The 25,492-nt window shown below is 37.0% G+C and overlaps 1 protein-coding gene and 1 pseudogene across 11 annotated transcripts in view; both read right to left on the reverse strand.

The window, feature by feature from the left end:
- Positions 1-25,492, reverse strand: part of Anks1b (ankyrin repeat and sterile alpha motif domain containing 1B) — a 1,036,613-nt gene that overhangs the window by 633,218 nt on the left and 377,903 nt on the right. For 10 of the 11 annotated variants that reach the window (XM_010629141.3, XM_033763852.1, XM_010629138.3 and 7 more), the window contains exon 10: positions 24,869-25,034. In XM_010629141.3, the coding sequence (XP_010627443.1) occupies positions 24,869-25,034 (166 nt within the window). Of the gene's footprint in view, positions 1-8,734; positions 8,741-12,732; positions 12,738-24,868; positions 25,035-25,492 lie in introns of those variants that run through there. The other variant, XM_033763853.1, reaches the window with a different exon arrangement.
- On the reverse strand, positions 8,252-8,370 carry LOC117286171 (annotated as a pseudogene).

Here is a 25,492-nt window from a genome sequence, read left to right on the forward strand (position 1 = left end):
TATATATATATAGTGAAACAGTACACTGTACTATGAAATAGGTACCATGATTGTGATTAGACAGGAAGAAACAGCTGGGAAGGATATTCCAACTGTTAGAAATAGGATGAGCAAAAAGTAAAGAGATGTGAAAAAGGCACATTTTCGGAATAAGGAAGAGTTCAATAGGGATAGAATGAAATATGAAAAGAGGAAACGGAGACTAAGAAATGGAGGGACCATATGCAAAAAAATAGGGTTTTGACAGTAGACAATCCTAAGCTGAAATCCTGGTGTATTTAGCCTCAGTTGTCTCATCTGTGAAATGGAGCTTTTCTCATAGTGTTGTAAGGATAAATGAGGGGTAAATGTGTTTAATACATTGCCTGGCACATAGTAACTACTAACTAAAAGTAGCTATTCCTACCACTGTATTATCATATCCGTATATATAATAATAACTGGGTATTTTGGTTATTCTAAAGCCTTCTTATGGAAAGTTTTGTATGAATCACTAATCATCAAGTGCAAGGACTTCACAATTTTTAATTTATCAATTCATTAAGCACAATTTCTATTGATCTAAACTTGGGGTCAGGAACAGACAGGAAATACTTTAAATTGCAAGATACATGGCCTTTGTTATAACTACTCAACTCTTGTGTGGTAGAACGAAGCAGTTACAGCCAATAAGTAAGCAAATGGGTGTGGGACTAGTTCAAGAAAACTTTATTATGAAAACACTCAGTTGACCAGGTTTAGTTTATAGGCCATGGAGTGTGAACCCTTGTCTTCAGTACTTTTCATGTAATTGTTTTCCTTCTTATAAAGAAACTTAGAAGAATGCTACATCACAATTCCATTTCCATATTCATACTATATATATGAACATTCTCATCATGTCATTAAAAGCTAAAGTCAAACTGCTTCAGGCAAAAAGACAGAAGTGATGAGATGTCCCTTCTGGGAACAGGATGTGAAAAGACAGTGGGTTTTGAAAAGTCTCATGTCCTCCCTCTCCCAGGGACCTTGCTCTGAAGAATACCAGAAGCCACACTGTGAGCAGCGTTATGGGAAAGCCCATGTGGCATGACCAAGAACGGAGGTCCTCAGATTAGCAGCCCACCAGGATCTGAAACATGTTAGCCACAACATGAGCCAGCTCACCAGTGGGGTTTGCAGCCCCAACCAAGCCTTGACATGTCTGCAGTTTGGTCCAACAACTTGCCTGCACCCTCAAGAGAAACCTGAAGCCAGAGCCATCCAGCTAAATTCCTCCTAGATTCCAGATCCAGAAAGATAATAGATGTTTGCTGTTTCCAGCCACAGTTTTGGAGTAATTTGCTATACAACAAAAGATAGCTAATATGTTTGATGTCTGGCTAACATTTATATCATGACCAACACATTAGATATTTGGACTCGAACAATGAATATGTTTTCAACCTTGTTTTGAAAGAGCTGATTATGTAATAGAAAATATAGAAGAGTAAATACAGTGTTACAAAAGCATGTTCCTTCTGCCACATATTAGGCACTATGGTAGCACAAAAGAGTGAGCCTCTACCTGAACAGGGACCAGAGTAGAGAGTTAGGCTGTGGGTAAACAGAGGAAGTAAGAAGAATAATGTAATCATAGCTTTGAAGACTAAGTGCCTCTAAGCACTCAAGGAGGGAGAAGAATTCCAAGCATGAAAGTAGAATATACAGAGGAGCAAAAGCATAAAAGTGCATTATGGCTTTGGAGAACCATATGAAGCTCAGCCTCACTGGTGCAGGATATGTGTGAAAAGTGAACGGAGATGATGTCGGCAAAGTAAAGCACTGTTACGGTTTCTATGCAAAATGACACCACAGCTTCATGCACTCCTAAGCGGGGCTTGGGAGGTGACTGGATCATGGGGGGTGACAGTCATCTCTGGTTTAGTCCACTGATGGGATTATACCTGGGTATGATGTTGGGAGGTGAAACCTGGGGGGAAGAAGGGGTCACTGGGGGCGTGGCCCGGAAGTATACACCCTTCCTACTCCTGACCCCTTTGCTTCCGCCTGCCATGCTCTGAGCTGTCTCCTCTGCCATGCTGTCCGGTCTTGCAGCCAGCTGACTATGGAACTCTATAAACTGTGAGCCAAAAGAACCTTTCTTCCCTTAAACTGTGGGTGTCAGGTATTGTTTCAGCAATGAGAAAGTAGCTACGACAACTATTACGTTGAAAAATCGAAACATGTATTAAAAAAGATAAAACAAAAGTGGCTTTATTAAAAGACTGATTTATACTCCTAAGTGAAATAAATATGTCACACGTGTATAAATACTGAATAGTTTCTCTGGTGTGAAAAACTATAATGGTACATAAGATCCTAATGAGATAAATGGCAATGTGAAATAGGATGAAAAGGGCTAAAGGTGTAGGGAAAGTAGGAAGGGTAGGGGAAAGGAAATAAGGGAAAAGAAAAAGTATGAGAAAAGGGAAAAATGGAAACAAAGTCTTTGTAAACAGGGAAGGGAGGAGGGGGTGAAGAGTGGGCAGAGATAAGGGGAAAAAATGAGAACCAAGACCTGTCATGTAAAGGTACAAGATCACAATGATGAATGTAACTGTACTGCATACCTAACATGTACCAATAAAGTCAATGAGAAAAAAAATAAAAGACTGATTTATTTCATTTAGGAAAATAAAGCTCAGCCATGTTGCATGTTTTCCTTGAGACTATGATTATATGCTATAATGACTTTAAAATTCTCCACATAGAAAAAGTCACATCTCTGTGCTAATGGGAGAAATAACTGACCAGCAACTTCAAGCTGATATTCAGTGTTTTATCAACTCCATTCTATAAAGATCTGTGGTCTTACCTACACTAGAGAAATTTTTCTAATAAACTAACAGCCCTAGAGCTGAGAGGCATCAAAAACCCAAGATGTCAATTTAACCATGACAAGTAGCCCAATGAGCATTTTGTCTCTCCCCACGTTCATTTGGTCTTGTTTTTTTCCATTCCCCACCTCATGGTGGGGAAAAAGTCCATTTAGCATAGTAGCTCATGAGAACCATGCTGTCACTGGCAAGCAGTATTAGCATGAGAAAGGTTTGCATGTCTTAGTGATTCCTTACTCAGAAGAATCTCAAGGGTTTTAGGATGAATTAAGGGAGTCACTGATGGTTGAATTTTACCATCTTCCTTAGCCTTGACAACAAGAATTAATTAGAATAAAGTGATGGCAAACCTTTCAGAGCTTTCAATGGTAACAGACAGATGGCTGAGGCACGCATGCCATGGGTTTGCCATCACTGAACTAGAATCTTGGAGAATTGCACAGTAAAGACTCCAGTTGATAGGCAATTGGGCTGTTTCCAAGTTTTAGCTATTACAAACTGTGCTGCTGTGAACATGGGGACACATATATCAGTGTGGTATGATTCTTTTAATTCTTTTGGGAAGATACCCAACAAGGGAATAGCTGGGTCAAATGGGACTTCCTATCCTAGCTCTTCGAGGTGTCTCCATACTGATTTCCACAGTGGTTGCACCAGTCTGCACTCCCACCTGCAGAGGAGCAGAGTTCCTCTTTCCCCACTTCCCCGCCAGCTTTTATTATTATTATTGGTTGATTTCATGACAGCAGCCATTCTTTCGGGGGTGAGATGGACTCTCAGCACTGTTTTCATTTGCATCTCTTGAATGACCAGTGATGTTGAACATTTTTTCATATGTTTATTTGCTATTTCTGCTCCTTTGTCTGAGAAATATCTGTTCATTGCAGATGCCCATTTTGGGACTGAGTCTTTAAATTTGGGAGTTCTGTTTTGTTTTGGTTTTTTTTTAGTTTTTTTATATATTCTAGTTAGTATATCTTTGTCTGAGGAACAGTTGGTGAAAACTTTTTTTCTCACATTGTGGGTTGTCTCTTCATGTTGTTGGTGTTTCTCTTGCCGTACAGAAGATTTTTAATAAGAAGAGATCCAGGTTGTTGATTGTTCATGTGCAACTGAGGTTTTGTTCATAAAATTTTTTCCTATGCCAATATATTCAAGAGTTCTACTTAACCTTTCTTCCAGCCAGTTTAGTATTTCTGTTTTAATATTTAGATCTTTAATCCATTTCAATTTTAGTTTACTGCATGGTAAGAGACATAGGTCTAGTTTTAATCTTTGGCAAGTTGAAACCCACTGAACACTTGATAAAGAAAATTTTTTATTTTTTTGTATAAAATGGAGTACTGTTCAGCCATAAAAAAGGAGAAATTTATGGCTAAATGGATGCACACTGAGGTGACATACTTAAGTGAAATAAATAGGACACACATGGAAATACCAAATAGTTTCTCTGGTGTGAGAAACTGAAAGTGTAAATAAGGACAAAAAGGTGTAATAGATAATGGAAGAAACAGGAAGAAAGGGGGCACAGGGGAAGGAGAAATGGGAGCGGGGAGGAAAGAAGGGAATGGAATATGAGAAAAGGAAAAGATGGAAACAAAGTTTTTGTGACTAAGGAGGGTTGAAGGGAGGGCAGGGGAACAGGGAAAAAATAAGAACCAAGATACATTATGTAAAGGTAAAAATTTCCAATGATGAATGTCATTTTACTGTATACCTAAAATGTACCAATAAAATTCTTTAAAAAATGGAAAATGAAAGACAAAGGGGAACCAGAGGAAATGAGTCCTCTTCCAAAGCTGACTTTTAAGGACTAAATGGTGAACAAATGAAGTAAAAACATTAAAGAAATATTACACTTTGCATCTCATGGGGAATTCATGGATTCTCTTTCTTGCTGGTGTGTTTGTGCTTCAGTGCTTACCCATACTTTTGATCTCCACGTTCTATCAGTTTTGAGCTCTGTTTGGGGTCCCAGCCTTTCCCTTTGATCTCCTCACTGAATTATTTTTTTCATTTTATTCTTAATAGCCTCCTTGTATTCAACTTTTGTACTATTCTGCTCCTTGAAACATGGTGTAAATAGCCAACCTGACTAAGTCACATGCCAGCCCCAGCCTCCTAAGCCAGAATCTCTACTACATAAGCACTAAGTTTCATTTAGAGAAATAAGAAATGAACTTAATAAAACCCTAGACAACAGCATCATAGAAGGTGGAGATGGAATGCTCATTCTTTCATATCACAGAAGTAGAATCCAGAATCCACATTTATGTAAAGATGAGATTAATATCAGATTTCATTATAGTCTATACCAACTCATATATCATTTAGGGATTTTCATTTACTTGCTGATAATCATCAAAGCTTTAGAATGTGTTTCTTAGTCTGGATTTCCACCCCAAACCTGCCATTATCTAGGATCTGTCAGATTCCTTACAGATATTCAATCTCCTAGGCTCAAGAGCATTTTTATCTCTACTCATGTGATCCTTGCCTTAACTCTAAGCAGCTTCCCAGGTTGAGGACTAAACTATGTGCTTCACGATAAACAGAAGCTACTTCATATGCACGTCTAATCTCTAAGAACCTATTCTAGAAATAAAACACCCAATCATTTCTGCTCTCTTACTTCTCTAACTCACACTATTCCTATTGTTCAGTTCCACTGAATCATCTATTCCTGTTAGCCATCTAATTTCATCCCATCAACCCCTCTCTATCTTCGTTATTTATTGACTTTGGACACAGTGGTCCATCAGTGAATAACTCTCTTGTTAATAACATTCACTCTTGTTATTTTACAAAATATGCTGAGCTAAAATACCAATCCTATGTACAGTGGACACTCTGCGGTTTTACCCAGATTCAATTTCAGATCTGAAAGATTTATTCCCCTCACAGGTTTAGTGTTCCTGGCAAACAGTCTTCAGCTGTCAGATTTCTTTAGGAATTGACTTAGCTAAAGACATCTGACTTCCAGATCTACTTCCAGGAGTAGCTTGCATTCAATGTCCAGTCAACACAGGGGTATAAAGGTCCTGTCCCATCACCAACTTGGAATGACCTTGAAAGGTCATCTCAGTTATGGAGCTCCCTGGGGAGTCTCTGTATGAGTGTACTGTGAAGGCATCACAGTCTAACTTCGTCCACCTTTTCCTGCTTCCTTTCAACAAGTACTGCCTCCAAGTCACTCTAAAAAAATCTCCTATATTCTAACCTCCATCTCAAAGTCAGTTTCCTAGTGAATCCATTCTGTATTGGATCATACCCAATTGCTCTCAGTCATCCCTCTTAAAAACATTTTTTTAACAACTAAGTACTAATTACTGACAGAAAAAAAAACTACCCATTTGCTACAAAGTATGTTAACTTCATATGCTTTCAAAAATTATTCATGCAGTGAAAAAAATATTTCAATAGAAAATGGAACCACAAAGATTCCAATAGAAAATATTTCAATAGAAAATGAAACTAAAATCTAACAACAAAATAAAAGTATAAATAAATGTATATCTCCTGGCTCAACTTTTGTTTTCAAGCCTTTGTAATGGAGTATATCTATGACAATATTCTACTTTTATATTACTTTGTTAATATGAAAATAAAACATCACAGGGTTAAATATTTGAACAGCTTAACAGTATAAAAAATGTCAACTGCCTGCTTCCTACCTCTTCCAGATTCTACTCCCATTTTATTATGGGTTCTTGTAGAAATTCACATGGAAGGATAGGAAAATAATATGCATTTCTCTGTGTACATCATAATTTTCTAACACAAATGGAAGCATACTTACCTATAAGAATTTGCATTAGTCTTATCAAAGTACCACTTTCTATTTCCATTTCCATCTTATTTCTATCTTGCCTTTAATTTGTGTTAAAAAGCTGAATTTTATGTTTCTTCATTAATTGATTGGGTATTTGAGCTGCACTTAACATAAAACTCCCCTTTCACTAGCTTAAGCAATGAAGACAAGGAATATTCTATACAGCAGAGAGTCTAGAATTAGAGTGGCCCCAGGTGCTACATGACAGGGCTCTGGCTACTTTTCCATGTGCGTTTTTAATTTCTGCCCTCCTCTGGTTGATGCCTCCTTACCAGGCTGGTCAAAGAAGGCTGCAACTGTTCTTGTATCATATCAGACATGCTAAAATCAAGATGATGTAAAAGGCCATCTCTTCCTTGGGAATTTTTAAGTCTTATTAGACAAATTTCTATCAAATGTCAATGTCTACCCCAATCATAATCAAGAGTTGGCTTAGGAAAATTAGCACCTATGCCTCAGGAAGTGGGATGCAATGCTCAGAATGTTTCTGTCACCCTTAAATCTGTACATCAGAATCCTAACCTTTAGTAGGTAGTGGTATCCTGTGTGGGGCCATTGGAGCTCACCCCTATGAACTGCATTAGTCCTTTCATAAAAAGAAACCCCAAAGAGATCTCTAACCCCTTTGTTACGTGAAGTCGCAATGGCAATGAGGCAATGGCCAGCTATGAGAAAGCAGGCCCTCACCAAACACCAAATCTGCCAGCCCTTGATCTTCAGCTTCCAAGCTTTGAGAACAGTGAGAAGTAATTTCTGTTGTTTGTAAGCAACTGTGTTTATGACATTTTGTTACAGCAGCCTGAACAGGCTACAACATGGAAATAGAGACAGAAGTCTCTTGAAACTCATGGCCATGCAGAGCACAGTTTCCACTTGAAAAGACTAAGATCCTGCTAAATAAGAAGGGGTACAAATGTGGATGAAGTCAAGGGATAAATGTTGGGCAGGCGATGACTTCTATGACGAGGCAGGAATCTGTGCACACAATCAAATTTCTTCTTTGACCCCTCTTCTCTGTTTTGCTCTTTCATTTTTATAATGCCCTTTATATCCCCTCCTTACTGCTCAACCCCCCACAACTTTTCCAGAGACTCTTTTTGGATGTACATGTTACCTTGGTTTACAAACTCAGTTCTCTCCACGATTCTAGTCACAATCCTACTGGATGAGAACTGAATCAAATTTCACGATAGGGTCAGCTTCAAGCCAAACCATTGAATTTGATTTGGTTCTTGTTCACTTGGTTTGTGACCAGAAAGTGGAAAGAATCAAGTTCATAAACCGAGGTACCACTTATACATATGGCCTTACACGCCAATTTAAATTTCTCTGTTCACTGACCACTCAAAATTCATCTTCAGTTAATTGTCTTTGCCAATTATTTCATTGTTTGTGTTTGTCTTTTTAAATGCTTTCTCTGTTTTGTAGTAGTATCCCAATATCAGCAACATATATTGTACATATCTGTCCCAGTTTGTGTCTTTTTTTTGGTACCAGGGATTGAACTCGGGTCATTGAGCTTGCAAGGCAGGCCACCGAATTGCTGAGCTAAATCCCCGGCCCCTTACAGCACCCGGTATTCCCAGGTGGTCTCCCATCCAAGTACTAATCAGGCCCAACCCTGCTTAGCTTCCAAGATCAGACAAGATCGGGCATGTTCAGGGTAGTATGGCCATAGACAGTTTGTGACTTTTAAAACGTATTCTGTGGCACTCTAGGCTAAGCGTGAGTTTTAGTCTTCATGTAGTCAGTTTCATCGGTCTTTTCCATAATGGTGTGTGCTTCTTTCCTGTTTAAGCCTGCTGTCTTGGTCACTTTCCTCATCACCTAGATAAAATATCCAGCACATGCAACTTAGGAGAGGTTACTTTGGCTCACAGTTTCAGAAGTTTCAGGGCAGGGTTGGCAGCTCAAATGCAGAAATGGCTCGGAAAAAGGGCCTGCCAGCGAGGAAGGCTGCTTATGTCACAGCAGAGGATCTGGAGAGGGAGATGTATCCTTCTGGGTCACGCCCCGCATTAACCCCACTGTTCTGACCAGACCCCAGCTCCTAAGAGCAAGGCTGCTAAAGTGCCCTTGTAATGCAGTCACCTTTCATACACATGAGGCTTTGGAGGGCATTTGCAATCCAAACCATAACACCTTCTTTGTACTAAAATAATCAGATAGATTATCTCCTTTCACCGAGGAACGGTTTTGAAAGACTTTCTGATTGCTGAAATAGCCTTGAGTAAATCCTTCTTAGTCATGATGTACTTTTTAATACATTACTGGAGTCAGTGCAGTAATATTTGCTCAGAATTTGTGCATTTGTTTTCAATGGAGATGAGTTCTTGCATGTTATCCTTGCCCTGCGTTGTCCAGTTTTGTATCAAGTTACAACTATAAAATTAGGTAGTTTACTTTTTCATGCATTCTCTTAAATCATTTGTATAGCCCTGCTCACTAAGGTTTGGTCAAAGTCTCCTATCCAATCATCTCAACAGTGTGTGTGTGTGTGCGTGTGTGTGTGTGCACGGTGCTGACACTTGAACCCAGGGCTTTACTCACAGATAGGCAAACATTTCACCACTAAGCTATACTTCCAACCCTTTCTAATATTTTGAGACAAAGTTTAGCTAGGTTGCCCAGGCTGGCCTGAGGCCTGTGATCCACAATATTGTATTAAGATCTATGAAATTATAATTGGTGATTATTTTTCCAGAAAATTATAGCTTACCTGTATCTCAAAATCTGTGAAGATAATTATTCATGATATTACATGGTTTCCTATAGTTAAGATCTCTTCTAGCTTTTTGGTTATCATTTTTTCTTAATAGTATTTATTTATATTTCTTTTTCCTTCTTCAGTCTTACACTATTACCCTTTTCAAATACAGGTCAATTTCTATTGTGATTTTTCTTTTTACCTTTGAGTTTCTTTGAAACGTATTCCTTTTTTTTGTTTTGTTTTTAACTTACGGGTAAGACTTCTGGAAAGATGGCAGCTTATCTGTGACTCTTCTTTATAGCCTCACATCTTCCTGGCACAAGCCATGCAGTTCCTAGAGCCAACAAACTATGTTTGAAGTGGAAAACAAGAAGGTCTTCACAGGCATCTCTCCCCTCTGGAATAGGCAAGCGTCTTAGAACTAATATAGTAATACACACAAGCAGGGCAGAGGATGCCATAAGCCCAGGCAGAATTTATCTAGAAGAGAATGTGATATTCCATTGGAAATACTGGCATTAACCTATGGAAAATCATACACCATCCCTATGATGACAAGAAAACAAGTGTCTGCTGAACTGGTATTCTAAGTCGTCTTTGCCTGGAACGTGGGAAGTCTGCAGGGAGAAGGCTCCCTTCTGGAAGCTTGGTGAGTAGTGAACAGATATCCTGCCTATGGTACACGGCTCACCCTTAGTCAAAGAACTCTCTTTCTCTCTTCCATCCTTCTCAGAGACTGTCATTCTTCAAAGCATTGAAGCAAGCAAACTCACATGCCAAGCGATACTAGAAAAAAACTAATAAAACAACAAAAGAACAGCTAAGAGGGCCCAGCAACTAAAGACCAGACAGAATACTGAGAATGAACTCTAATAAATCAGAACTTCTGGCAGAGACAGGGAAGCATTTTTAACACAAATAATAACACAAGTGATTAAAAATATTAGAGTACACCACTTAAAGAAGATTACAGAAAAAGAGCAATAGGCCAAACAATTAAGATTAAGGATATTGTCTTTTGTTAAGAATTGGTACTATAATGGCTAGAATAAGAGTGAAGAAAGTATCTTAAACTACAGAGAAGAGAGAGTAAGAACAAGAGAGAGCAAGAGCAAGAGAGAAAGAAAATCAGGACAGATTTCGACCTCTTTTCCAAATAACAAAAATTCCAGGAAAAGACAGGGTAATAATTAAAAGGTACAATTAAAAATTCCTTCAGTCTGCTGTGAAACATCAAGACAGATATGAAAAATGTCTGTGAAGGATGAAAGTGTATCTTACAAGCTTCCAGATTTAAAAAGAAAAAAGACATTATTTAGAATAGACAAGGCACTGGTGTTGAAGATACTGTTTGTCACATTGGGAAAAAGAAGATTCCAGATTATCATCTGAGGAAAATACAGAATAAAAGACACTAATTGGATAGAATAGGAGCCTCAACATTGGTGTTGCATTAAAAGAAAAACAACTATGAACATTAAAATTATATTTACAACTGTAAGTATCTATCTTATAGGCCTTACAATAATGATTACATAATTAAAAATCAAGACTCCGAAGACTCCTGAAGTGGATGAGATGTGCACATTGAGAACTGCTATTACAATGCTGATTTTTGGAAGCATAAAGGACAGAAGGAAGAAAGAGAAGCACTCCACAGCGATTGCTGGGAAGGGTTGAAAGTGGAACATTAAAATTACAGCCAAAGTCCAAGTCCCCTGAGTTGGACTCAGCCTCTAGTTGTTGACCAACATCCCCTCTTTCCTTATTGTGCATAAGTGAAAGCTTGTTTTTACCAGATGCAAGTCTAAGCAGAATTCTTAGTTCTTGACCCCAGTGATTAACATCAGACTGAGCAGAAAGAATGTGTGCCTGTAAGCGTCAAGAACTGTTTCTCTCCTGTATGGCCGGGATAATGTGCTGACGGGAGGGCGTAGATGAGAACAGCCTTGAGCCAGCAGAAGAGCAAGGCGGAAGTCTGGACCCTTGAATTTACAGAGCCACCATGCCTTCCTGTTTCCAACATCAGCATGGCAGTGGCATTTTCTAGTGTGCTCATATCTGCTTTGCTCATATCTGAAATGTTACATGAGAGAAAATATTCTATTTTGTTTAAACTGTAATGATTATGTGTATCTGTCACATAGCTGAACTTATATCTAACTAATACATGATACAAAAGGACCATAAGCGTCTTAGTTGGGTAAATATTTGGCAACTTATTTTCATGTGATTCTAGAGAACAACATATTTGATAGTGAACATGTGGAATGGAAGACAATCATTTCTAGCGTTATAGAGAACAGTAAGAATATTCCAAATGAGCAAAAGAGAAAATTACTAGCAAGCCAATGAAACCAGGAAAATGAATAAAATAAAATACAAACAAGAAACATAAAGAGTAAACTGACAAAGTCAAGTATAACAGTTAGTATAGTAAGTAGGATTTTCTCCAAAGAGAAAGCAGTCAAAGTCAAAGAATCAGACGAGGTCTTTAAAAAGAGTTATATGCTGTTTACAAAAAACCCTAAAATAAAGTGATAAAGAAAAGATGGAAATAACAAGTGCTAGCAAGGATGTGGAATAAGAGAAATCTTTGCACACTGTTGGAATATAAATTAGTACATTCTTTATGGAAAACAGTATGGAAGTTTTTCAAACAGCTAAAAATAGAACTGCTGTATGATCCAGCAATCCCGCTACCACACATATATCCCAGTAAAATGAAATAATACTTCCATTCACAACAGCCAAGAAATGGAAACAACTTGAGTGTCCCTTGACTGATGAATGGATAAAGAAAATGCATATGATGGAATGCACTGGAGATCATTATCTTAGTGAAGTAAACTAGGCACAAAAAAACAATCATGGCATGATCTCACTCATAGGAAGCATAAAAACGTTGATCTTGTAGGATCTGAGGGTAGAACATGATAGTTCTCAGAGGCTGGAGAGTACGGGGGCGGGATAAGACTTAGGGGAAAGTTAGTGGTTGATCAGTGGGTACTGAGTTAGGGTTAGATAGGAATAAGAAGCCTGCTCTGCTATTACACTGTAGGGTGATAACAGATAAAAATAGTGTTCTATGTGTTTTTAAAAGTTAGAAGAAAGCATGCTGAATGTATTCACCATAAAGAAATGATAAATGTTTGAGGAACAAGATATGTTTAATGTGGCTTAAACTTTACACAATGTAACCTTGTATAAAAATCACATAGTACTTCATTAAAATGTACTAATGTACGGGTTATACATCAGTTAAATTAAGAAAAGCATACAAGAGAAGTAAAGGCAAAGTCCACAGAAAGAAAACAAATAGAAATATTAACTTGGGGAAGGTCAGACTGTAGAGTTACAGATGTTACTAGAAACAAAGAGATCACTATACAATGACAAAAATACAACTTATAAAGAAACTGTCATGGCGCTATGGCTCACTACAAATGCTCTGGATTTAATTTTCTGTACTGATGGGGGAAATGTGTAAAATAATTATAACTGACTTGTTTTATGGAAAGTTGTCATTTCAACTCAAATTTATGTACCTGTCTTACAAATAAGCTTTTCCTTTCCTTGGAGCTCCAAGACTAGCTTTTTTATATATAGCATTAGATAAAGAAAATGTATTCACATTGCCATTTTGAACTTAAGCAAATAAGTTCAAAAATACACATATGTGAAACAGTACTAATTTCTAATATTGCATGATTATTCATAGTTAATAGAAATATTTGAAATTTCTCAAATCAATTAATATTTGGTATTATTAGGAAAGTCTTAATATTCTATGAGTAACTGTTAGGTGGCTTAGGAGAAAAACTTTTGCTTTGACTGAAGTATCATTTTTCCTCATAATTTACTAGCAAAATTTTTATTGCTGAAATAATTTCTCAGATGTCATCTATGAAGTGTTTCTTTGGGGCAAGAACCCAATCCACTGTGTAGCTAGTAAAAAATCACAAATTCAAATCTTGCCAAAAGTCATCCTAAATTGCTTTGTTGGATATTTAATTCTGATGTCTGGAAAGTTAACTTTTCTCGGTACTGTTTTATGATAGTTGAGAGAAATTTCTTACCAATTTTAGTATGTATTTGATGAATTAATTATTATTGTTCATCTGATTAAGTTTGCTTTGCCAAGGCAAATTACAGCTGGCGACATCCTGTGTTCTGTGTTGGCACATGTAAGGAGAGCCAGGGACACTGATATGCCACCCTTGATCAAATGAAGGTCAGGTGGGGGTGGGAAAAACTGGAACAGGAATGTGGGCGAAGTGACAAGTATTGCTGTCACACAATTATGGTGTTTATAGGTTTTAATTCGGTACTATAAGCACGTATTTATTTTCTAATTTGTACACCATCACATATAGGGGGAAGACACCTTTTTCAAATATAATATGATTTATATTTATTATTTGTGATTTCATTATTTTACAATCCAAGTTTATAGCTTGATTCTCTGATTAAGATTCCCTCATGGCCTCAGAAGTGATCATTTCCTACATTTTATGAGTGCCTGAAAACCATTTTCTCTATTGATAGGTCTACTGAATAAAGTTTGCTGATTGTTTTAATCAACATTCTATATTCTGATACCTTCAATATTGTCAATGAAATATGACAAGACACTATGCACAAATTGTGGACTCTTTTCTTCTCAAAGATCTATCAGTTTTGGTTTTAATATTTCAAGACTATGTTGTATGCTTTTTGCATGAAAAATGTATGGCTTTTATACTCCAGTGTTGTCATTCTTTAGGTTTGATCCTTCAATCATTATATAGTATCCCTCTATATCACTTTTAATACTTTTAGCCTTCAATTATATTTTAATTAACGATGTTATTGCAGATAGGTAAGTTAAGGCAGTTAGACAGGGCTGCCCTCAAGTAGCCAACAGAGCAAGGAGCCAACAAAGAAGACAATAAAGACACATTCACTGTGGCCAGAATTGTAAAAGGAGAGAAACTACTATACCCTTGTGCTTCTCCTGGGGATAAATAAGAGTGATTGACATTCTAAATAGGTATCACTCACCTGGTGGGAGGGCAAGGTATTGACCCAGCCTTTCCAGGAAATGTCCCTGACCTCCACCCATACTGAAAATCCTTGTATGCTTTCTATGTGACTTGCTCTCCCATTTGACCCCCATTTAATCAATATTACCTGGGTGACTGTACAAGTACAGTATTACTTATTTGGTTGGTCATGGTTTTGCCCCACCTCATGCCCACCTTGTAATTTTCCATTGGGTCTTATAATTTTGTCCCACTTTGTACCCGCCTCACCACATGGCTTGGCTGTATAAAACATCTTTGAGAAGTGGGGTGGGTGGGTGACCCACTTTCTGGTCCCCCCACCCAACCCCTGTCTCTCTTAGACATTGGCTTTCTTTCCCTCAACAAATTTTTCCTACTCTTAACATCTGTTGTACCTAGAATTCATTCTTCGATTTTAGAGAACATGAACTTGCCTTTCAGTTTGGGAGTCACATCCCTTCCCCAATATCAGTGTTACTTCAGTATCTTCCATTGAGTTGTTTTTTCCTACTTTTCTTTAGGTTTGACTCCTGTAGAATGTATATAGCAAGATTTTTAAAAAACTGTATCAAATGATCATCTTCCCCTGCATTAGTCATTTTCTTTTGTGTACTGGTTTGCCAGGATTGTTTTTTGCTTCATTTCCTTTTCACAGAATTAAGGATATTTTAATCAATAAATGTCCCTTGATTCTTTTTATTTTTCAATGCCAGTTTGGAAGGCTTAAATTCTGTTTCAAATTCTCAGTGATTTTTCTTGAAGTTTTTACTAGAAATTTTTTAAATAAAAAATAAGTCATTCAGCATCTTTGTTTCTCTAGTTCTTTATCCTACTTTATCCTCTGAACCCAGACCTCTGTTTTTATTGTCTCAAATTTAATATGCAGAACTGCTCATTTTCAGCAGTGGCCCGACTTCTGGCCCTACCTAATAAGAAGCTCTTCTAGACTCCACTACCCACAGAAATGCAGTGTTCCTATTGCTCTGCCCACTCTGGAGAAGTCACCAGCTGGACTGCCATTGAGGTCACACTTTCTGTTTTGTGTTTCTAAGCCAGTTGAACATGGAAATATTTTCTCTGTTACTCATCACAGCTATAATTTTTGTGCTTTATGTTTTATCTTTCATGATTGCTTTGATGCATGGAGTGGGCAGGGACAGGGGAGGGGATCCTCTAACAAAAACTGGACATGCCTTGCCAAGTTGACAGAGCTTTTATACTTCCGAAATCAGAAAAAAATGTTGAATTTAAAAATGAACACAACACAAATGTATGTACACTAAATGTTCACATCAATGTAAAGCTATATGCAGTGAGCAGGAAGTAGGGGATATATCAGAATATTGACGTTGGCTTCTCCGGTAAGTAGGATATGAGGAAAATACTTTTTATTCTTTTTACTCCCTGTATCTTGAACAAAACTACTCATTTATTCAATTTTATAATGAAACTACAAATTTACTTTTTAAAAGATACTAGGAGAAAAATAAGCATTATATTAGCAACTGTCAAAAATTTAAAAATAATACCAATTCAAAAGCATTTCCTAAGGAAAACAATTAATTGGAAAGTATTTAAAGTGTGCTCCTTGGTTCCAAGAGAGACTTCTGTGCTGTGTCTCAGGATTTAGACAAATGGCTCTTTTACACATTTGGGTAGACAGAACAAAGTACACTTCTATGGAAACTGTAATCCAAGGTCTTCAGATGCCTGTGATTTAATGTTACTTTACTTTCTAAAGGAATGGAACGCTCAGCTATATTCTAAAGGAATAGAATGCTTACTGCTCTATAGTGTTCACGGCATAGCCTTCCACATTCTACTATTATTTTTTGGTGCACTTTATGAACTGGTGAGAGAAAAAGAAGATCATAGATGACTACTGGTCATAAATGGGATGGTCCTATGGAAATTATAAGCTTAGGAAACCTATGTGATTACATGGAAATTTTAAGCATAAAAAAATTCATGTAATTAAAGAACACCTGCAGTTTTTCTCAAGGTTCTGTAACTAGAAGAACAGAATCACTACAGAAAATGAGAGTAACAAAGTTAATCAATAAAATATATCGCTCTTGCTGATGTCTGCATGCCTTCTGCTTTCACTTTGCAATATATTCTAGCTAAAAGATCTCTTATTCCTTTATATTATGTTCTTTTTTCTTTAGGTCTCACATGTCTATTGGAGAAGGAAAATATAAATCCTCAGTAAGTGCTTATGGAACAAGAGAATGAATGTTATGAACGGTCTCCGAAAAGGCACAGCTCTAAACCGTAAGAGAAGAGGAAACTGGGGAAGAGCTATGAACAACATGCTGAAAGGTACACTGATTTCTTAGTGCCAATTTGCTTGGAACAGTCACATCTTTCAATAAACTGTTCACCTATTGTTTTATTTTCCTCAATTTGCAACATGATACGTTATAAAGTGATGAAATGATAGGTCTGGAGCTATACTATGCATTGATTCGTGACCAAAAATAAATCACAAAATTACTTTAAAGTCTCTATTTTTCTAAACTATTCAAAAATAATACGTACAGACAAGCTATTTTTGTCTTTTCAATTTTTCATATATTGCCTCTGAGAGACTAACATAAGAATAATCTATTATTCGGTTCTTAATATGTATATTCAAATAGAAATGTAAAATGTAATGGATAGAATCTGGAACAAGATAAAATTGATGTAAAATTGTTACTTTTTAAATGTATAGCGGGACTGAAACTATGTGACAGTTAATTTTGGTAATTTTTCTTAATTAGAGTGTAGGAGTACCAAAAGAAAGAACTGGTGGTTTTAGTATAATATTTCCTTGATAATAAAGCATCTATAGAAAAGAATATAAAATAAATTAGTGAGCTTGCAATGGATGTATCTGACATGTCTAGACAATGTAGAGAGAAAAGGTGTTAAATGTAGGACTACAAGAATTATGCAAGATGTCTGTAAGATTATATTTCATAATGATACTATTTCCCATTTAATGCTGTATGTCACAGCTGCTAAACAGAACAAAATTAATGAGTGAGTCTATGAAGAAAGAGCTTAATCATTAGAATACACTGAAATTACATAACTGAAATCCCATGCCTTTTAGGAGAACTGAAGATAAATCTTATCAAAGTTTCAACCAATATATTAACCAAGATATTCTAAATTCAAATATTCCTAAGTACACTACAGTGATTCTATGCTATATCTCAAAAAGCTAGAAAAAAGGTTTTTAACATTTTTGCCATAAAGAAGTGATGAATTGAAAATAGACATTTAATCTGATTATATAATGTATAGACTCATAAAAACATCAAATGGTAACACATTGGTATGTTGAATTTTTGTGGTTTTATATATGAAAAATAAAATATACAGAAGAGAAAAACAACAGTTTAAAAACCTGCATGGGATTATTGCAAACATTTCAATATTTTATAGATGATTGTATTCATCTTCAGTCTATTACAATTATTCAAAGAAGAAAATCATCTACATATTTAATGTTAGATGCCAACTGTTTTGATATGATAAATTTTAACTTTCTGGATGCATATTATTCTTGATTATCTCCTAATTATAAAAGTAATGTGTGTTAACCACAGAAAACTTAAGCGATACAAAAATTATGAATGCTGGGTGTGGTGGCGCACGCCTGTAATCCCAGAACTCAGGGGTTTGAGGCAGGAGGATCACTGTGAGTTCGAGACCAGCCTGGGCTACAGAGTGAGTTCCAGGTCAGTCTCACTACATAGTGAGACCCTGTCTCAAACAAAACAAACAAAAAAATTGTGAAAAAGAGAATAAAGATCACATGCAATCTTACAATTTAGAGATAGTATTATAATGTACTTTATATCTTTCTAGTCTTTTCCCCATACACATAAACATAATAGTTTTAAACTAAATTTGCATCAAATGGTAGTACGCATTCATTCCTTTAACAGATACCCATTAAAAGGTGACTATGTGCCACTGTGAAAATCTACATAATTAAAAATTACTTGAAAACATTATTTCTAATGACTACAGCTGATTCTACTCTTTTGGATATATTTATGCTACTTAACTATTCATTTGCTTTGACTTTTGAGTTATCACCAATTCATTTGCTGTATTGATTACACTTCCGGAACTGCTTCACAAATGAGCACAACATACATTTATCCCACAATCATTAAAGAAGTTCTCCACACTTCCTATTTTCTTTGCAAGGATAAATTCAAGATTTATCCTGCAAAGTTTTTAAAAACTCAAAATTGTATGTTTTATTAATTAAATAATTAACTCACAAATTGTGAATATGATTAAGATAATACGACTTCTCAAGCCAAACATTCTGTATTCAAATTCCAGCACCTTAATTGTCTGGCAAGCTCTAAACCATTCTGTGATTTGATTCTATTTTCTGTGAAATGAGAATAATACTATCTCATAAATCAGTTTAAAATTAAATAAATCAGCCGGGCGTGGTGGCACACGCCTGTAATCCCAGCACTCGAAAGGCTGAGGCATAAAGTAAATATCCAACAACATTAGTTATTTTTTTTTCTTAATATTGAGTAAGGTGGCAATGATTTGCTAGAACCTGTGGCTACAATGGTGAACAAAGAGACAAGATTTTGAACTATAAAGGATGAACAACTGTAAGTATAACAGATATTACATTAACCCCAAAGTAAATACACAGTTTCAACCAAGGTAAGGTTCATAAAGAAAAACTAGAAGGAGCTACAAGAATAGAAGAGAGAGGCTTTTGTATGCTTATTCTGGGGCATGGTTGTGTGGGGGTGTCTATGGGTCTTTCCTTGAGGAAGAATTTAAGTTTCCTACTTGAGGGAAGGAATAGAGGAGAGGGAAATAAGAGCAGAATGTTCAGGCATGTGAAGGTCTTAGGTAGGAAGATGCTGAACTAAAATTAACTAAAAAGGCCAGTGCAGCAAGGTAAAAAGTGGTGGCTAAAGACATAGAAAGAGGTTTGAAAAATTAATAAGAAAATTAGAGTATTTTGAACCTTTTTAAGGATTTGGGTCATTTTCCTAAGAGCTACGGCAAACCAGTAAAAGGTTTTAATCAGAGTAGTGATGCAATCAGATTTATGCTTTTGGAGTTATTTGTACTGCAACACAAACAATAAATTCAAGGAAAGCAAATAGGAAAATTAAAGGCTATTAAAGTATCCTAGAAGAGTAATTTGTGATAATAAAGATTAAGAGAGATAGATTTGAGAATTTAACAATAAGTTACAGAAAAATCCTCATCTGATTACCTGTCCACTTAAAAATCATAAGACTTGGTGATTGATTGAATAAGAGTGTTGATGGAGAGGTCGTGGCAGGAATGACACCCAGATTTCTGTAGGTGAATGTATGATTAAGTCATTTACTGAAATAAGAATGCCTCACAGGCACTCTAATTCCTTAAACAGGGAATAAAGAACAGCTTCAGAGGGAAAGACAAGAGAGTCTGGTTTTGTATATAATAATGTTGAGATACCTTTGAAAAATACAAGTGGAAATATTCAGTAGATGCACGGATGGATGGATGGGTGGATGGATGGACTGGAAATTAAGAAATAGCTCAAATTGGAGGTAAAGATTTGTGATTCTTCAGCACACTGATCATAACAGAAACTATACAATGGATGAGGTCACTTAGGAAGACAGAATATTAAAAATCATGGGCAAATTTTGTTGGAGGCTTAATTACCAAATTTCAGAGTTATGCAGAGGAATGTATCTGTCAAAACAGACAGCAAAAATACTTAGATAGAAATATGCCTTGGACAGCAAAAGGAAGAAAGGTATCATGATGGAGGTATCACCAGCTTGTGCTGGAGAAAGGTACAGAAAACTGAGGATTGAGAAATGTCCTTCTAGCATTCATAACATCAAAGGTCCTTGTTCTGTTTGGAAATTAGAGTTCAAGGGTTTAGCAGGACTGAAATGCTGACTAAGGTGGGCTGAGAAGTGAAAGGAAGGAAGAAAATCCAGGGAGAGCATGCGATAAAAACAATGGTAGCTGTGTGGTCAGTCAAGTGGGATCAAGGGACTTTGATTTGTTATTTAGCCTTCACTTTTATTGTTAGCTATTTTTTGTCTGTTATTGTTTTTCAAATGAAAAATATTTGAACAGATTGAAATGTTGATGTCCCCAATCCAATAGAAAAGAAAACAAACAGGAAGGAATAAGAGTAAGAATAAATAAAAGATCCAATTCCTAAGAAGGCAGAAGCATGGGGCGTAGAGCAATGAGCCAATCTTGGACTGGAAGAGGAAAGCCCCATCTATTTTAACAGGAAGGTCATCCAAAGAAAGGGTGCAGAGGCAATTGTGTCCATACACTTCATGGAAAAAGCTAACAAAGATCCATCTGATGGCTTCTGTAAGTATGAGGTCACCTGCTGAGAGGAGGCTAGAAGGTAGGAAAGGTACCTGAGGTTTAAAAGCTGTAAAGCAGACAAAGAATAGACTGTAAAGCAATACAGAGGTCTGCTTGAATTTGATGAGCATCAATTTATGAACCCATGAGTGTTTGTCTGGTCATGTATGCTCTCACATTATAGGACAAATTATGTTCTGTAAGATATCACACATATCATGAAAGATCCACGTTCCCACATTATAAACTTAGCACGGGCCGGGGATTTAGCTCAGTGGTTCTGCTGCCTGCCTTTCAAGTGCAAGGACCTGAGTTCAATTCCTGGTCAAAAAACAAAACAAAACAAAACAAAAACATAAACTTAGCAAAAGTTTGTTGTATTTTTAACAATTCATGTTAATTTGTACACAGCACAAATGAAAATGAGTTGAGGTGGAAAAAGTAGAATTTTCCTTCTGTTTAGAAAGTTGTTTTCCAAACCTAGCAAGCTACCACCGATTTGAGCAGTTTGAAATCCCAACTGGGGATCTGTGCGCATGAATGAAGGAGGCAGTTAATGCTTGAGGTTTTCACTGCAGATACTTCTATCCTTTTCTCTCTGTGTCCTGCCATAACCCAGCTCCGTGTTACCAATGTGTTTTAATAAATGGCTAAGACAGCAGCTAGCAAAGAGCCAATGCCAAATAAATAATTGCTGTTTGATAAAAATGGCCCTTATCAGAAAGGCCTATATTTGTATTTTAAAAAATGCTTCCAAGAGCCTTGCAAGTAGTTTGCTCTTTAAATGAGTCAAACATACCCACAGAAATGATGTTAACACTGCTCACTTGTTTAGCAGAGATAAACATCTTAGTCCAGTTGGAATTCTTTTAATTTCAAAATGTTGGCATTAGAATCGAGAGAATTTTACTATTTCAAAAATATTTAGGCATAAATCAGTTATAGAATCACCCTCACCCTCCGACCTACTTTAGATGTCAGGGGAGGGGTGGCAGGGTATGGAGAGTTATTCACCGAGTGATAGCTCCATGCTGGGTGCGTACAGTCCAGTAAGCACACTAGCAAACTGAGCATAGGAAACCGCGACCCGGACGGGGAGCCATGGAGCGTGTCCTTTTTATCAGGGATCATCCATTCTGTTTCCACAGGATCGGAAACAGTCTTTGCTGATGTTGTTATAAATTGGCCATTAATCAAAACGGATTTATCAAGCGTCCATACTGTGCAAAAGCCTGCACTAAGTGATTCCAAATATCAGGTTGCTTAGTTACCATAAAATGGAAAAATTCCCCTGTGAAGGGTAAAATTAAATGAAAGGCAGATAATAAAACATTATCCTTGATGGCATCTGACTACTTCACAAAGGCTTTTTCTGTCATTACAGCCATTTTATTTTAAGGATCATTCATTCATTCATTTAATTACTCATTCATTTATGTAACTGAGTCACTGCCATTATCACATATGGCCCCTTGCTTAATGCTACAAGGGAAACAAAGGATTTCATGTTGGTATCAGCTGCATGAGCATGAGTTCTCAGAGCATGTAGCAAGCCAACACTGGACTACTGTTTATCTTTATTCAAGGAATCCAGGACTTAGAGCAGTATCGTTTTTTATTTCATTGAGATCCGTACTCACTGAAGCACTACTAAAATACTTAAAAGCATTTTTTGGTTATTGTAATTTTGCTGACTACAGATATAAAAATAATTCACTTTTAGATTTAAATAGTACATATGATCACTTTTCCCTCACGTTAGGATGAGATGTATTTTATACTAGTTCATTTGGTTAATAAACACAAGAAGCGGCCACAGAAAGAGTACTAACGTGCACATTTCACTGTGACTGAAAAGATACATATATTGCCAGCCACAGCCAGGACTCCCAGGCTAACAAAGTACTTCTAACAGCATGCCAGCAGTCAGCCACAGAAATTTATCTCCTTAGTTCTGCAAGCCGGACGTCCCAAATCAAGGTACCTTCTGAGGGCTGTGAGGCAAGAACTGCTCTAGGCCATGGTCTCCTCCTGTCCTCCCTCTGTGGGTGTCTGTCATTAAATTTCCCTCTCAGGAGAACAATGTTCATGTTGAATTAGGGTCTTAGGGGCTTTATTTTAATTTGATTACTTCTATAAAGACTGTCTTTAAATTCTGTGACTAAGGTCACATTCTGAGGTATTGGGTAACAATGCTGTCTTAGTTACTTTTCTCTCATTGCTGAGACAAAATACCCGACAGCCTGAGTTAAAGGAGGAAAAGTTTATGTAGCTCACAGTTTGTGGAGGTTTCAGTTCATCATCCGCTGGCTCCAAGGCAGGGGGCACCGCAGAAAACAGTTCATGGCAGCCAGAAGGTAGCAAAGCAACAAGGGAGCTTCACAGCCTCTTTCTGCCCCTTTTATCTCATCCAGACTACTCAGGGAAAGCAGCACTCTCACCCTTAATCCTGGTGCCCTTAGGTCTAGCACTGCACCATGAATCAATCCCAGTGTCACACCCCAGATCCAGCCACCCCTGAAAAAGCCCCACCTGTGACTGCGTGAGGCTTTGGGGAGGGGAGCATCTAAACACAAGCCATGACGGATGCCAGATTTTCTCTTTTTTGTGTGAGTGAGGGCAACAATTCAACTCAGAACAGTTCTCCTTAATTCCCGATCATCTTTTCCATAGTCTGTATCTGTGTGTGTGTGTGTGTGTGTGTGTGTGTGTGTCCTTCAGAAAGCTTCTGAATGCGATTCCTGTGTAGAGAATTACCACTTTGTAAGCCTAAGCCATGCTAGTCAACAGTTAACCTAAAGTTACAGAATGTATTCCCTGAGATGTAATTCTTTCTTCCTTTGTCTACTTTTATCCAAATGTCAGATCTCTAAGGGGAGAATATGGTTCACTCCTCCATACCTCTGTTTTCTTGCTTCTTTTATGCTATCCAGAAATTGAATCCATTTGGAGAGACATATTTCAGAATTGCTTTATGTTTACAACCATGATTACCCTCCCATTCTCGCCCAGCAATGTCTATGTTTTTCTTGGACCAGCTTAGCTTCTACCCATTCCATTTTCTTTGCATTTTTTTTTATCTTCGACATCTTGCTACACCAGATTAATCCTCCACCCTCCAACTCAACCAAGTCTTACTTATCCTAAAATAAACTTAGCCTTTCCTCTCTTACCTACTTTCCTCTTATGCCACTATCATACCTCTCCTAACCTTGAAAGAGTAACATGTATTCTCCACTCCCAGTTCCTTATTTCCCATTTCCCAGTGTCTCATTATTTGCTTCCATGGGTCTGGTTTTACCATATCACTTGTGAAATTTACTGTTTCAAAGTAAGCATCAATTGGACTGCCAGAAAAACAAATGCAAGTTTCTCTTCCAAACTTTTCCTACAACTCTTTCTACCACTGAATGTATTGACCATCTACTGGAAGCTGTTTTTTTATCGGCCTTCACATAATTATGCTGCATTCATTTTTAAAGGTATTGGTAAAAGGACAGAAAACAAACAAATCCATGTTCAAACATAGGTCTCACTACTTACCGATCTTAAATAAGGCACAGCTCTAATTTCCCTGGCAGTAAAATGGAAATAATATTTGCCTTATCTTATTCACCAATTTTAATGTGAATGAGTAAAATAACGGATCTTAAAATGTCACAAAAGACACAAAATGTTCTAAGAAACTAAGTACACTCAGGTAAGCTGGTAATAGGATGCTAAAGGTGTATAAAAATACTTTTGCTACTAAATCAGCTAGGAAACCCTAAGGACCCAAAGCTTTATATCTGACCTAGCATGTTTTGCATGATTAAAAGGTTTCAAGTGTCTTCTTCAAGGCAGAATTATCCCCATGAAACGTTCTTACCAGTTAAGAGGTTTCACATCAAAACTTTGACTTAGCTATACTTATTTAAAAATGCAAAAGTAATGCCTGAGACTACATTGAAACACTTTCATGATGACAATACACTGGGAAATCAATATGCATCCTCACTTGTTCTAGCACGCAGACCCAATTGGTCCAACTGTGAGTAAAGAGTATTACCAGCTCTTGGGGAAGGTGCCCTTGCAATTTCTAAAGAGCAAGGTTTCTTCGTAACAGCTGTATCCATAAGATCACATAGAAAGTTCTCGTTTTCTGAAGGAAATGTATCCAGAGAAGCAGATGGTACAATTTCCATAGTGTAGTTCCTCTTCTTTGGATAAGACTCCTGGAAGGGAGAAAAAAATAAAAACAACTCTGTAATAAAAGTACAGCTTTGTGTGAGCTATGAAAACTAGAAGAGATAATCAGGTTAACCACTGCTTCCAAAAGTGATTTGGAAGCTGATGATTCATCTGTCTGAATAAGTTACACCATTGCTTAATCCCAGTATCACCAATGATACTTCTCAAAGAATTCTTGTAATTTGATCTCCTTGAATTTATTACTGAACTAATAAAGGCCTTGCCCTCTTTTTTTGTACTATACTTCTATTTTCTGCTTGTGGCATAAACTGTTGTTGAATCAACAGACCTCCTTTGGCTACCTCCTAGCAACAGCCACATGATCCAACTTAGGCCAGTTAGATATAGGCAAAAGATTTCTGGAAAAAAATGTTTCCTGAAGAGATTTGTTCGCAGAGCTGAGGCTATCCCTAAGCTCATTTCTCTGGATCCAGTTTTGATA

Source organism: Fukomys damarensis, unplaced genomic scaffold, assembly GCF_012274545.1.
Source record: "Fukomys damarensis isolate Sample0158 unplaced genomic scaffold, DMR_v1.0_HiC HiC_scaffold_15, whole genome shotgun sequence".
Lineage (NCBI taxonomy): Eukaryota > Metazoa > Chordata > Mammalia > Rodentia > Bathyergidae > Fukomys > Fukomys damarensis.